General features: G+C 35.3%; 1 protein-coding gene across 6 annotated transcripts in view; it reads right to left on the bottom strand.

Annotated features, from left to right (window-relative positions):
* Nucleotides 1–12713, bottom strand: part of LOC149806525 (TLC domain-containing protein 4-B-like) — a 93607-nt gene that overhangs the window by 46519 nt on the left and 34375 nt on the right. For all 6 annotated transcript variants that reach the window (XM_089954192.1, XM_089954190.1, XM_089954188.1 and 3 more), the window contains 2 exons: nucleotides 10928–11156; nucleotides 3724–3813 (listed from right to left, as the gene is read on the bottom strand). In XM_089954192.1, coding sequence (XP_089810318.1) covers nucleotides 3724–3813; nucleotides 10928–11097 — 260 coding nt within the window. In that variant the 5' untranslated portion in view covers nucleotides 11098–11156. The remainder of the gene's footprint in view (nucleotides 1–3723; nucleotides 3814–10927; nucleotides 11157–12713) is intronic.

Below are 12713 nucleotides of genomic sequence, written 5' to 3' on the forward strand. Positions count from 1 at the left end.
CTTTTTATAGGCTGCATCCAAACCAATATACTGGTAACCTACGCCAAATTTGTTCTATGCTGCATCCAAGTCATTATACTGGTAACACATTAAGCCCATGCGACGACTTTACAGGGCAGGAGGTAGTAGCCTACTGCCGAGCTCTGTAGTGTCATGGTCATGATACACTAAAGTGGGTGGTATTATAGAAAGGTAGACAGATGTAGCCTACAATGATACCAAATAATCTGGAATATCTAGTTATACTACAAAATACAGATAGAAAAACCTCATTTTTTGGACCCGAGTTTTTTAACCCAAAATTTGCCCATGGTCAGAATCCGATTTTGTGTATAGATTTTAAACATTTTGGTCTCAGATCTAAGGCAAACCGGTATGAACTGCAAACAGACAGATGAGCCTTTGCAAAAAGTAGGATAAGATGGGCATTTGGAATAAAGAGTGGTCTCCATACAAAAATAACGGCGCCATTTAGCAAAAAAAAAAAAAAACAGAAAATAAAAACCCCTCCAACTTTTACCCTTCTGCTCATGTGCGAGTCAAATAGCCAACGAAAAACGATGTTTCTAACACAACTAGGCAGTATGTTATTGAGAGATGACCGGGGATTTGGTGTTTTGGACATTTTTTGTATAGGCTGCATCCAAGTTACAGCCTAATATGGTCTTATTACATCTAGCTAATGCAACAGATTTCCTTGAAATGTAGAACAGTGAAAATATGTTAATCAGTTTTTGAGACTTATCTATTAACCATTCTTTCTCTAGTACAGTGTGACCCTGCTAAAACATGATAGTTGGGAGCCATAAAACTTGACTGTGTTATATACTGAACCGTGTTATAAGCAACCAGGTCAGCTAGCTGAAGAAAATGATGCATGTACCCCAACAAATTTGTTGGGGGCTCGGGGTGTGGGTAGGTAATAAATGTGGGCAGTAAAATATGTGCTTCACTGGCAAAATTACCATCTTAAATTGATGCATATTAAATGGGAAATACACCTATAGTGAAAACAGATAAGGCATATATAATATTTTACTTTATTTAGAGAACCATGGATTGGTACATATACATGTATACTGTTTATATATGCACATCTTATGTATAGCATGAAGAGTATCAACACCGTGTATTCACCCGCAAATCTCATCACATACACTGAATCCACAATAAAAGTAATTCCATCTAAAAAATACACACAGATTTCAAATATTCAATAATTTTGTCACAGGTCATATAGGTCTTAATTCAGTGGATAAACATAGCACAATCACGTAATGAATAACGAAGCACATTTACTTTTCAGCACATCCCAAGTCGGTAAAAGTTAGTTTGAGTTTTAAACCACCGTTGGTAGCATTTGTGAGCGCAAACTTTTTCCCTGCAAAAAAGAAACTTTTATGGCACAGTAAACGTGTTCCACTCACATTGAAAAATTCAAAATTCTATCAGATTCCACTGCTTTTATTTAAGTTTGGTACTGACTACTCTGAAGAAAAGTTCTTGTAGTTGGCTTTCCTTGATGAAATATGCATGCGCCATTGAAGTCACCGCTAAAGACCAGCTTTAGAGAACCAAACAAATGCCTGTTTCTTATTGTGGCGGCAACATCAAATAACTGGATTGCATTATCAAGACTGATTTTTTTCCATTTGCTTAATACGTTTTCATAACAGTTGGTGCTTCAAAGGTAATGTTTTTGTTGAAATTTCAGCAAACTATTTTATCTCGGTACATTTTTAAAAAAGGAATTGGCCATCGTTTGGTTGATGGTAGTTACAGTTCCTCCCTGCCTACTGAATAACCCAATAAGTAAAATTTTTTTTTACATTTGTGGTTGCGGAGTGATGCTGCCTTCTACTCAATTTAACAAAGGGTCAACAGATGATAGAGATGCAAGTGTTCTGATCTGATGACAAGGATTAGTACAGAAAATGTGGGTGTTCTGAAGGATTTAATTCTGAGTGGAAAGATGAGGAATTTTACATACCATCCACACATAAATGTCAGTCTATGTAAATATGTTAACTACCAGCGAGCAGCCAAAAATCTGATGAAAGATAGATTACGAGATAATGCCTTGTCTGTTTGATCTCCACTACCAGAAATGTCAACAACAAAAGAAAGAAAATAACTCACAACATACAGTACTCATGCTCGATGTCAACATAAGCCGATTATGATATAACAATGCACTGTTAAGATGGCTTGTCAATATATACAAGAAACTGTTTATGTAACAATAGATAAATTTCAGTGCATTTTGTATCAGGTTTGCGACATCTTTTCATAAGGCCTCTGAATTTCTCAACTCCAAACCAATGGTTGTAAATACAAGTTGAAACAGCCAACAATGTCGCCAATTTAAAAAAAATCGCCAGATGTTATATTTTGCCACCAATTAGGAAAATAAAATCGCAGTTTGCAACATTGGCGAAGCCATACATGATCCTAGAATAAACATTTTACACTTTATTTTTTGTACTATTAAAAAGAAAAAAACTTTATTCGTGTACGAGTAAAAAAACATAAAATTTCAAGAGCCACTCCAAGATTGTCTTGTATTATTCATGTGCAATCTCTTCCCCAAAATGATAATAAACATTTTACGCTTTTTTGGCGTACTTTTCAGAAGAATTTTTTTCATGTGCAAGATAAAATGCATATATATAATATTTTGGGAGCCATGCCATGACCATGTTATATCCAAATTTGTGCTATAACTTAGCGCGGTATAGTGGGGTCACACTGTAATTGGTGCTATATCAAATAGTGAATTGGCATCACTGTGCAAATATGAAAACATTATGCCAGAATGTTTTCTGCCAAATATGGTTTATTTCTGTTTAGTGGATTTTGAGAAATCCCTTACTTTTTAGTAACTGCAGCCATATTTGATGGTGGTTCAGCATCATTTGTACAAATTTGAAAATCCTCCATGCCAGGATGCTTTTTGTCAAATTCAGTCAGATTCAGATACGAACGTTTTGAAATGTCATTCAAATATTTTTTTTAATGTTTAGTAATGTTATCCAAAACTGAGACAGGATGGTTTCTATAAAATCTAGTCAAATTCTATTCAGCACTTTTTGAGAAGTAATTTAAACTTTGTTTCTAATTTTGGTAATGGTGGCCATATTTAATGGTGGATCAACTTCTTTTGTACAAATTTAAAGTGTTTTATGCCATAATGGTCTTTGTACAAATTTAAAATGTTTTATGCCATGATGGTCTTTGTATAAACTTAAAGTGTTTTATGCTATGATGGTCTTTGTACAAACATAAAGTGTTTCATGCCATGATGGTCTTTGCTACATAAGGCTAAGACTGGACAAGCGGATTTTGAGAAATTTAAAACAAAAGTTATGATGGACACATGACCATACCATAAGCTAAAAACTCTTAATAGAATTTTATGCATGGTGAGTCCATAACCAGAAAGTGGAGGTTCTGGAAGAAGTCACTGTTATTAATGAGACCTCCATGCAACAGATACATATCAAATGTTCAAAGGTTGTGTATCTGTTATTTTCAATCCCTGCCCTACACCCTTGAATGCAAATGTGTTCACTGACCAATAGTGGGGTAAATACAATATATAAACAGGTTCTCATTTGGTAATTCATCAAAAAGGAAGTCAGTAAACATATTTGGTCTCTGAGCTACTTTGTATAGTTTCTCTTATCATACACAATAAATCAAAAACATGAAAGCCATACATACCAGATTGGTTCCTCATTGAGTTCTTTTTCATACAGCATAGTGTAAACACAGAAAGCACTGACAACAGTTGCATGCAGACTGGAATTAACCCTGAAACAAAAATATGAGCACCATAATTGTTCATACGTTGTATGAGCTCAAATGCAAGTGGTGTAGACTTGGATCTGTTGACACATAATCTATTAGCAATTCTGGATATTACACTGTCTATTTTACAAATGAGGTCAGCAAATAAAGGTTTTGTAAATCATGTGATAAATTCTCAATTTGCGATTGGTTGACTGAAAAGATCTAGTTTAGATCAGTATTTATTTCCCCTTGAATGCGAGATATATGTCACAGACTCAACTACAGGAATTATGCTCAGTTGGGAGGACTTGGCTGCCATGTCCTGTCATTGTATGATATGACATGATATCTTGCAATTTACTAAATCTATTAGTGTTTTGTCTCTTGGAAACTTTCTCCTACAGTTAGTTCCCTTGGAAGACAGGGAACATGATCTTCTGATGCATTACATGACCAGACATCATAATCTATAGCATTTGTAGTTTGATATATCTTATAGGTAATGTGATCATCCACATGCTAAACATGGCCAGACATCAGAATCTATAGCATTTGTAGTTTGATATATCTTAATAGGTAATGTGATCATCCACATGCTAAACATGGCCAGATATCAGAGTCTATAGTGTTTGTAGTTTGATATATCTTATAGGTAATGTGATCATCCACATGCTAAACATGGCCAGATATCAGAATCTATAGCGTTTGTAGTTTGATATATCTTATAGGTAATGTGATCATCCACATGCTAAACATGGCCAGATATCAGAGTCTATAGCATTTGTAGTTTGATATATCTTATAGGTAATGTGATCATCCACATGCTAAACATGGCCAGATATCAGAGTCTATAGCGTTTGTAGTTTGATATATCTTATAGGTAATGTGATCATCCACATGCTAAACATGGACTGATATCAGAATCTATAGCATTTGTAGTTTGATATATCTTATAGGTAATGGGATCATCCACATGCTAAACATGGCCAGATATCAGAATCTACAGCATTTGTAGTTTGATATATCTTATAGGTAATGTGATCATCCACATGCTAAACATGGCCAGATATCAGAGTCTATAGCATTTGTAGTTTGATATATCTTATAGGTAATGTGATCATCCACATGCTAAACATGGCCAGATATCAGAGTCTATAGCGTTTGTAGTTTGATATATCTTATAGGTAATGTGATCATCCACATGCTAAACATGGCCAGATATCAGAATCTATAGCATTTGTAGTTTGATATATCTTATAGGTAATGTGATCATCCACATGCTAAACATGGACTGATATCAGAATCTATAGCATTTGTAGTTTGATATATCTTATAGGTAATGTGATCATCCACATGCTAAACATGGCCAGATATCAGAATCTACAGCATTTGTAGTTTGATATATCTTATAGGTAATGTGATCATCCACATGCTAAACATGGCCAGATATCAGAGTCTACAGCATTTGTAGTTTGATATATCTTATAGGTAATGTGATCATCCACATGCTAAACATGGCCAGATATCAGAGTCTATAGCATTTGTAGTTTGATATATCTTATAGGTAATGTGATCATCCACATGCTAAACATGGCCAGATATCAGAATCTATAGCATTTGTAGTTTGATATATCTTATAGGTAATGTGATCATCCACATGCTAAACATGGACTGATATCAGAATCTATAGCATTTGTAGTTTGATATATCTTATAGGTAATGTGATCATCCACATGCTAAACATGGACTGATATCAGAATCTACAGCATTTGTAGTTTGATATATCTTATAGGTAATGTGATCATCCACATGCTAAACATGGCCAGATATCAGAATCTACAGCATTTGTAGTTTGATATATCTTATAGGTAATGTGATCATCCACATGCTAAACATGGCCAGATATCAGAGTCTATAGCATTTGTAGTTTGATATATCTTATAGGTAATGTGATCATCCACATGCTAAACATGGCCAGATATCAGAGTCTATAGCATTTGTAGTTTGATATATCTTATAGGTAATGTGATCATCCACATGCTAAACATGGCCAGATATCACAGTCTATAGCATTTGTAGTTTGATATATCTTATAGGTAATGTGGTCATCCACATGCTAAACATGGCCAGACATCAGAATCTATAGTGTTTGTAGTTTTATATATCTTATAGCTAATGTAGTCATCCACATGCTAAACATGGCCAGACATCAGAATCTACAGCGTTTGTAGTTTGATATATCTTATAGGTAATGTGATCATCCACATGCTAAACATGGCCAGATATCAGAATCTATAGCGTTTGTAGTTTGATATATCTTAATAGGTAATGTGATCAGCCACATGCTAAACATGGCCAGATATCAGAGTCTATAGCATTTGTAGTTTGATATATCTTATAGGTAATGTGATCATCCACATGCTAAACATGGCCAGATATCAGAGTCTATAGTGTTTGTAGTTTGATATATCTTATAGGTAATGTGATCATCCACATGCTAAACATGACCAAATATCAGAATCTATAGCATTTGTAGTTTGATATATCTTATAGGTAATGTGATCATCCACATGCTAAACATGGCCAGATATCAGAGTCTATAGCATTTGTAGTTTGATATATCTTATAGGTAATGTGATCATCCACATGCTAAACATGACCAGATTTCTGTACCTGTCAAAATACCATGCAGTGTCCTTATCATAAGAATCTCAATTACAACTAACCATTCCATCTTTAAAAGATTAGCAATCATGGGTGCACATAGTCAGTTCAAAGTTTCATGTTGTGTATCTGTACTGAAAACCTGCACAATGCTAATAATGTTAAAGGGGAGATCATCTTATCCAGTTCTTACTGCAGCACAATGGGTACTGCCTAAAACTGCATGTCTGTTAATTTGTCTTTGGTTTTCTTTTTACAGATAATTCGGTATTTTTGGTAAATGTCTTTATTCTTGGTGACTTTATGAACATTACTGTTATTAAGATCCGCACAGGAGACCCAATGTAACAAAGCCAGAGATCTCATCTGTTCATTTTATTTACAGAGTTTTTATTTATATCATGGGTGACAGAGGTTTCAATTCTTGGCTGGAATAAATTTATTACCATATATATACTCACATATAAGCCAAATAATTTAGGAAAAAATAAAAGCATGAAACAAGGGAGGTCGGCTCATCCATGGGACAAGGTCTAAACTTGAAAACTGTAAAGCTTTCTTACGGTCTATTGTTATTGCAGATTGCCAATGACAAGAACATATGCCTACCCTGACACCCCCCCAGGACCTGCTGTAATGAAACATCATGTGGATATGAACATACATTCAAATGGACAAGCAATAACAAGATTTTTCAAAATATGGCTGGACTTATGGGTCAGCTTATATGTGGGTCATGCACTTTTTAAAGATTTACCTATTCAGTTGGGGGTAGGGATCGATGTATATGCGAAGAGGCTAATACATTAATACTGGCCGCCATGCATAGCCTATTGTGTGCTGAAAAATGGCATTAAACCTCACAACACTGTTGTCATGGTAATTTCACAAATTCTGGATAGGATATGTAAGTGTTATTTTATAATTAACTTTCTAATTCATATACCATTATGCCAAGAGACTACTATTATGTGAATCTGAAATAAAAATGAAAATATTTATGACCAATGTATTTTTAGTGCTATGCAAAAGAAATTGCATGAATACAAGTAATATTTTAACAAAAAGTATGTATGAAGAACAAAATATAAGTTTAGTAATTGCTGGTTGTTGTTGTTGTGGGGTTTAACGAAAAACTGTCAGCAAGAATATTTTCTATGTCACATTTTGAACTGAAATTGATATTGTTCAGTTTCAGACGTCGGAGAGAATTGTGTTTTCTCTTTCCATTCATTTTGCGGATAGTGTCCCAAACTTTCTTAATAAAGGAATGAAGTTTAAAGAAGAAACATATTTCTTCCATAATGCTTGTTTGCTTTCTTTGATCATGCGGCAAGCTTTGTCCCGGAGAATACAGTATTTACTTAAATTTTCAGGTGTAGGACAATTGTTAAAAAATTGCAATGCTTCTTAGCGTTTAGTAACCTACGGTTTTGGGGTTCTTTTACATTTCAGTGAGGACGTGGGAAAGGATTCTTCTGCAATCTTGATTCAAATAAAAGTTAAATGCTGAATAGGGTCATTAACATTGAAAAAGGTATCCTCATTTAGCGTAGTTTTACAGAGTCTTTCAAACTTGGCCCAGTTGGCCTTTTATATATTCCATTGTGGAATTGCATCATCAATTGCAGAGTTAATGTTTTCTAACGAGAATGGAAAGTGATCACAGCTGTGAAAGTCATTGGCAACCTTCCAATCATAGTCCAAAAGCAGTGAAGGAGAACAAATTGTCAAATCGATACACATGTATGTACCCGTTCCTGGGTGTAAATATGACCATAATTTGTTGTAATATAGACACAAATTGTGTCTAGAATTGAAGTCTTCTACTTTGTGGCCTCGGTCACTTATGTGTTTTGACCCCATAAAATGTTAGGTGCATTAAAATCCCTGAGTAAAACAAATGGCATGGGAAGCTGTTGAACAAAATTATCTAATTTGTTTGGTACTAAGTAGGTCTTTGGTGGTACATAAATAGAACAAAACATAATCACTCAGTGTAGAGTGACACTTACAGCAATGGCTTGTAAATTTGTGTTAAAAGGGATGACATTGTGAGGAGCCCTATTGTTCACAATGACAGAAACTCCTCCAGAGGCCCTGTCTCTATTTTTAAAGCAGTTGTTAAAAAGGGAGCAGTTTTTAAGTGTGATGTTGTTCGTATCTTTCAAGAATGTTTCCTGCAGGCATAGTACTGCAGAATCATGCCCATTTAGAAGCAGAAGAATATCAATGTAATTGGTTTTAAGTCCTCGACAGTTCCATTGTATGATTGACAGTTCCATGGTATGATTGACAGTTCCGTTATATGATTGACAGTTCCGCTGTATGATTCACAGTTCCACTGTATGATTGACAGTTCCACTGTATGACTGACAGTTCTGTTGTATGATTGACAGTTCCATTGTATGATTGACAGTCCCACTGAATGATCTTGTTCTTCATTATAAGTTTAAAGTAGAGATTATGTAGCTAGGTTTTGCAGCCACACTCCAGGTGGTTATTTTTCTGGAGGTAGTATCAGGTTAATCTGTCTGGAGCCACCCTGAGTTTCTTCTGCATCCATGCCCTCAAAGTTGCCAAACCTATTGTGTAGCTTAATGGGGTCATCAGACCCCCTTTTCTGACTGTTTATTATTTTTGTTTTTTGGAGATTTAGGTATTAGGAGGTTGTGGAAAGTTGTCTGTGTGGAGATTGTGGTTTTTTTTGTGCCTTGTAGTGTGGAATGTTAATAGCTGCTGTTGAATCTGGAAGATCAGTTTGAGTTTGTCCATCCTTGGTTGTCTTTGGACTGTTTTTTTTTTACAACAGTTGAGAAGATCTGGCCATGTAGATGGGTTTGAGATATGACCATCTTTCTGGCATCTGGGAAGGGAATGTTTGACGTATATTTTACCCTCTGGATCTCCTTCTCTAGTTTCCAGGTCTCACAGTCTTTAGAACTGGCATGGTGACCTTTGCCACAATTTGCACAATGGGGGTTCATACCACAGTCTGCTTCTCGATGGCTGGTTTCTCAGTTTCTCAGCATCGGCCACACACAGGGCTTCTGGAGCATCTCTCTTCATGGTGACAATACTTCTGACACTTGAAACAACATAGAGGATTTGGAATATACACTTCAACTTTAACCTGCAAGAAACCAACTTTTACTACCTTAGGTAGTGTTGGTGTGTTAAAGGTAAGTATGATGGTGTTCATGTCCTGCAATTGTGTACTGCATTTGATACGAATTCTGCAAATTGCAGTAACACATTGATTCCTCATTCCCTTGACGATTTCAGTGTCGCTGACCCATGCGTGGTCTCAGCAGCGAATGACACCTTTGGATGAGTTGAGAGTTGATGAGCGATAGTAGCTTGAATATCATAAAAAGGTCTGAATTTTCCTGATATTCTCGGTCTGCACCTTGTGCTCACATTCAACAAGCAAGCTACCCAATTTGAGTTTTTTTCATACTTTTTGGAGTGCCGACATGGCCAATTATAGTCTTTTCAACTATAAATAGTAATAGCGCAGCAACTGATTTTGTAAGATCTTTTGACTGAATAATCATGAAGCGTGGGAATGATTCCATGCTACATGGTTCATCATCTGAGTCCATTAAAGGTTTAGAATGTTTTAGCTGATTTTTGTTTTTGTTTTCCATTATGTATTGTTTTATATTCATCACCCACCTGCCACAGAGTCCAACAAGGTGACACGAGTGCCAGGGATACATAGATGGTATATGCAGCGAGTAAAGATACCTCCAGATTGACCCATTAAGCCAACCCACTGGATTCTAGGAAGTCATCTGAGAGTAGGAGAAAGGATAAATAAAGGGACAGACATTGTGGGTAATGGTGGTACCAAGAGAGATACATAGAGAAAGAGAGAAAGTGAGTGAGTAGATTCAGATTTCCATCAAATTCATAAACAAGGTGTGATCTGTCTAGTTAAATATTAGCAAACAATACCTGATAAAACTCATGTAGACCATAGACTTTTCAAGAGAAAAAACAATGTCCTGAACTCAAATCCAAGTAAACATTTTTTTGTTTAATGACAATAGTCAGGAAGGCCCAACTCCTACCCTCAATTATAGACAAAGGTCAAGAACAAAAGTTAAGTATACATAACATGATAAATACAAGCTGCCTTGAATGTCTACCGTTGTTATTTGCTAAATTATTAAATTTAAAAAATCCTCTCTCCCCCTCTCATTGTGACAGTTCTGTTCAACTGGAAACAAAAGACAGCATTTGGTGTTATTATTCAAAACACCATTTATGAGACCCAGCAAAGGATAACCAATTTCTGGTACCCACTGGCCTAGCCACGAGTCACTAGAATTTAGAAAATTGGAAAAATCTGACAAACAAGCTTCTGACATAGAATAATTGCAATCATCCCAGAAGTGTAATGTATCAAAATGATGTTAGATTTTAAACATAGATTAACGGTATACAGAAAATGTTCAATACCCACCTAGAGTGCCAGTCAATTTGCTTGCTCTCTGACAGCTGTGTAAATCTGGGACATAGTCGAGCAGACAAACTGGGGCTCACATATTTGAAGAGGCACAAGAAAAAAGCAAAACTCAGCACTGCCAAAGGATAATATGTGGCATCAAACTGGATGTTTTCTATCCTTCCCATTCTTTCTCTCTCACTATCTGAGGATCATCAGTTTCTGGTAGTTGTGGCAGTCAAAAGAACTGAAAGAAATTCCAAGCAATATATTTCACATGACTACCCCATATTGGTTAATAAACTTGTATACCCGGTATCTTTTAATATTATATGTCACCTCATGATGTCATTCAAACTGCACTGCCATCATTTCACTAGACCTGATGTTCTCAAACTGCTATGTGAGTGAGCTCCATTCAGGTGGTCTGTGAAAGATTGTGGAACAATCAAGGACCTGAACTTTGCTTAAAAATACAGATTTATCCATCACATTAAAATAGAGTACAGATATAAAAGTATGAGTTGTGTGCCTTTCATTGCAGAGCAAATTTATCTTAATAGTTATTCAGTTTTTTTTACATGAAGCATTTTTATGTAAAGCACTTTACAATAGTTTGCTAATGGTACAATCAACATTATCAGAGATCATCATATGTAAAGTCTGAAAAGACCCTCAAAAATCATTAAGTGCTCTGCCGAGACCCTCGGAATGTTCAAGTGTATGCAAAAAAGGTTTGAGAACCACTGCATTAGATTATGGTGCAGTTGTTTTGAAGACTTTGTATTCTTTTATCAATGATTAACTCTCTTACATTTAAGTTCATTTCTAAAGAAATTCATGAAACCCATTGGACAATTTCAATCTAAGGTTCTTGGTGACTTGCAAACAATTCAGTTATTAACTCATTTCATAAATTTTCATTTCAGTCAACCATTCAAAAGGTTACCCCATTTCTCTGCCATTACCTGCCTCATAAAATCCTTAAAAAGAGAGCACGGCCCTATCATCATCAGAAAAAATTCATGCAAATGCTGGGAAAATATTTTTAAAATATTGAGAATTTGGCATGAGAAAATAATGGTATTTTATGAAGACTAAATTTCATTAGTCTGATCAATGGTAATGGAAAGTTTTTATATATGAATAAAAAGTTGTAAGCATATACAATATATAACGCCCCCACTTTTAATCATCACCCCTGACTTATTATGGAAACAATACTGTATTTGGATACTGTTGTCATAATATATCCAGCTCTGCCAATCTTATTAAAATTAGATCCCACAGTCCAGCATGTAGATCTGACAGACACCGCTAGAAGTTCTGATGACCTTTAGAATTTCTACTCCACTTATTTTTTGTAACATATCAGATTAAGCATTGCAAATTCATGTTTGGGAGAGTTATCATTAGTAATTATATGTTTTAAATGATATTCCTCACTTTCATAAATTTGAAAGTTGTAATTTGATTGATGAACCACAGGGTCAATAGAACATGACCTCTTACTGTGTCGGTTGGATCTACATATTGGACTGTGGAGATCTGATTTTAATCAGACTTCCAGCTTTGCATCACTTGATTTTTAAAACATTATGCACTGCCTACAATGGACAGATATACAAGTGGCACGTGTCAAACAAAAGATGAAAAAAGATTAATTAAATAAATTTATTATGTTAGCATCTGATGATTTTTGCATCTCCAATTACATTAGTTTATGTGTGTGTGTGTGTGTGTATGTGTGTGTATGCTTTAGATTTTTAATGTAGCTTTAACAATTTTTCAGTCATATCGCTAC

Source organism: Sinohyriopsis cumingii, chromosome 1, assembly GCF_028554795.1.
Source record: "Sinohyriopsis cumingii isolate HCF-2022 chromosome 1, ASM2855479v2, whole genome shotgun sequence".
Taxonomy (NCBI): Eukaryota; Metazoa; Mollusca; class Bivalvia; order Unionida; family Unionidae; genus Sinohyriopsis; species Sinohyriopsis cumingii.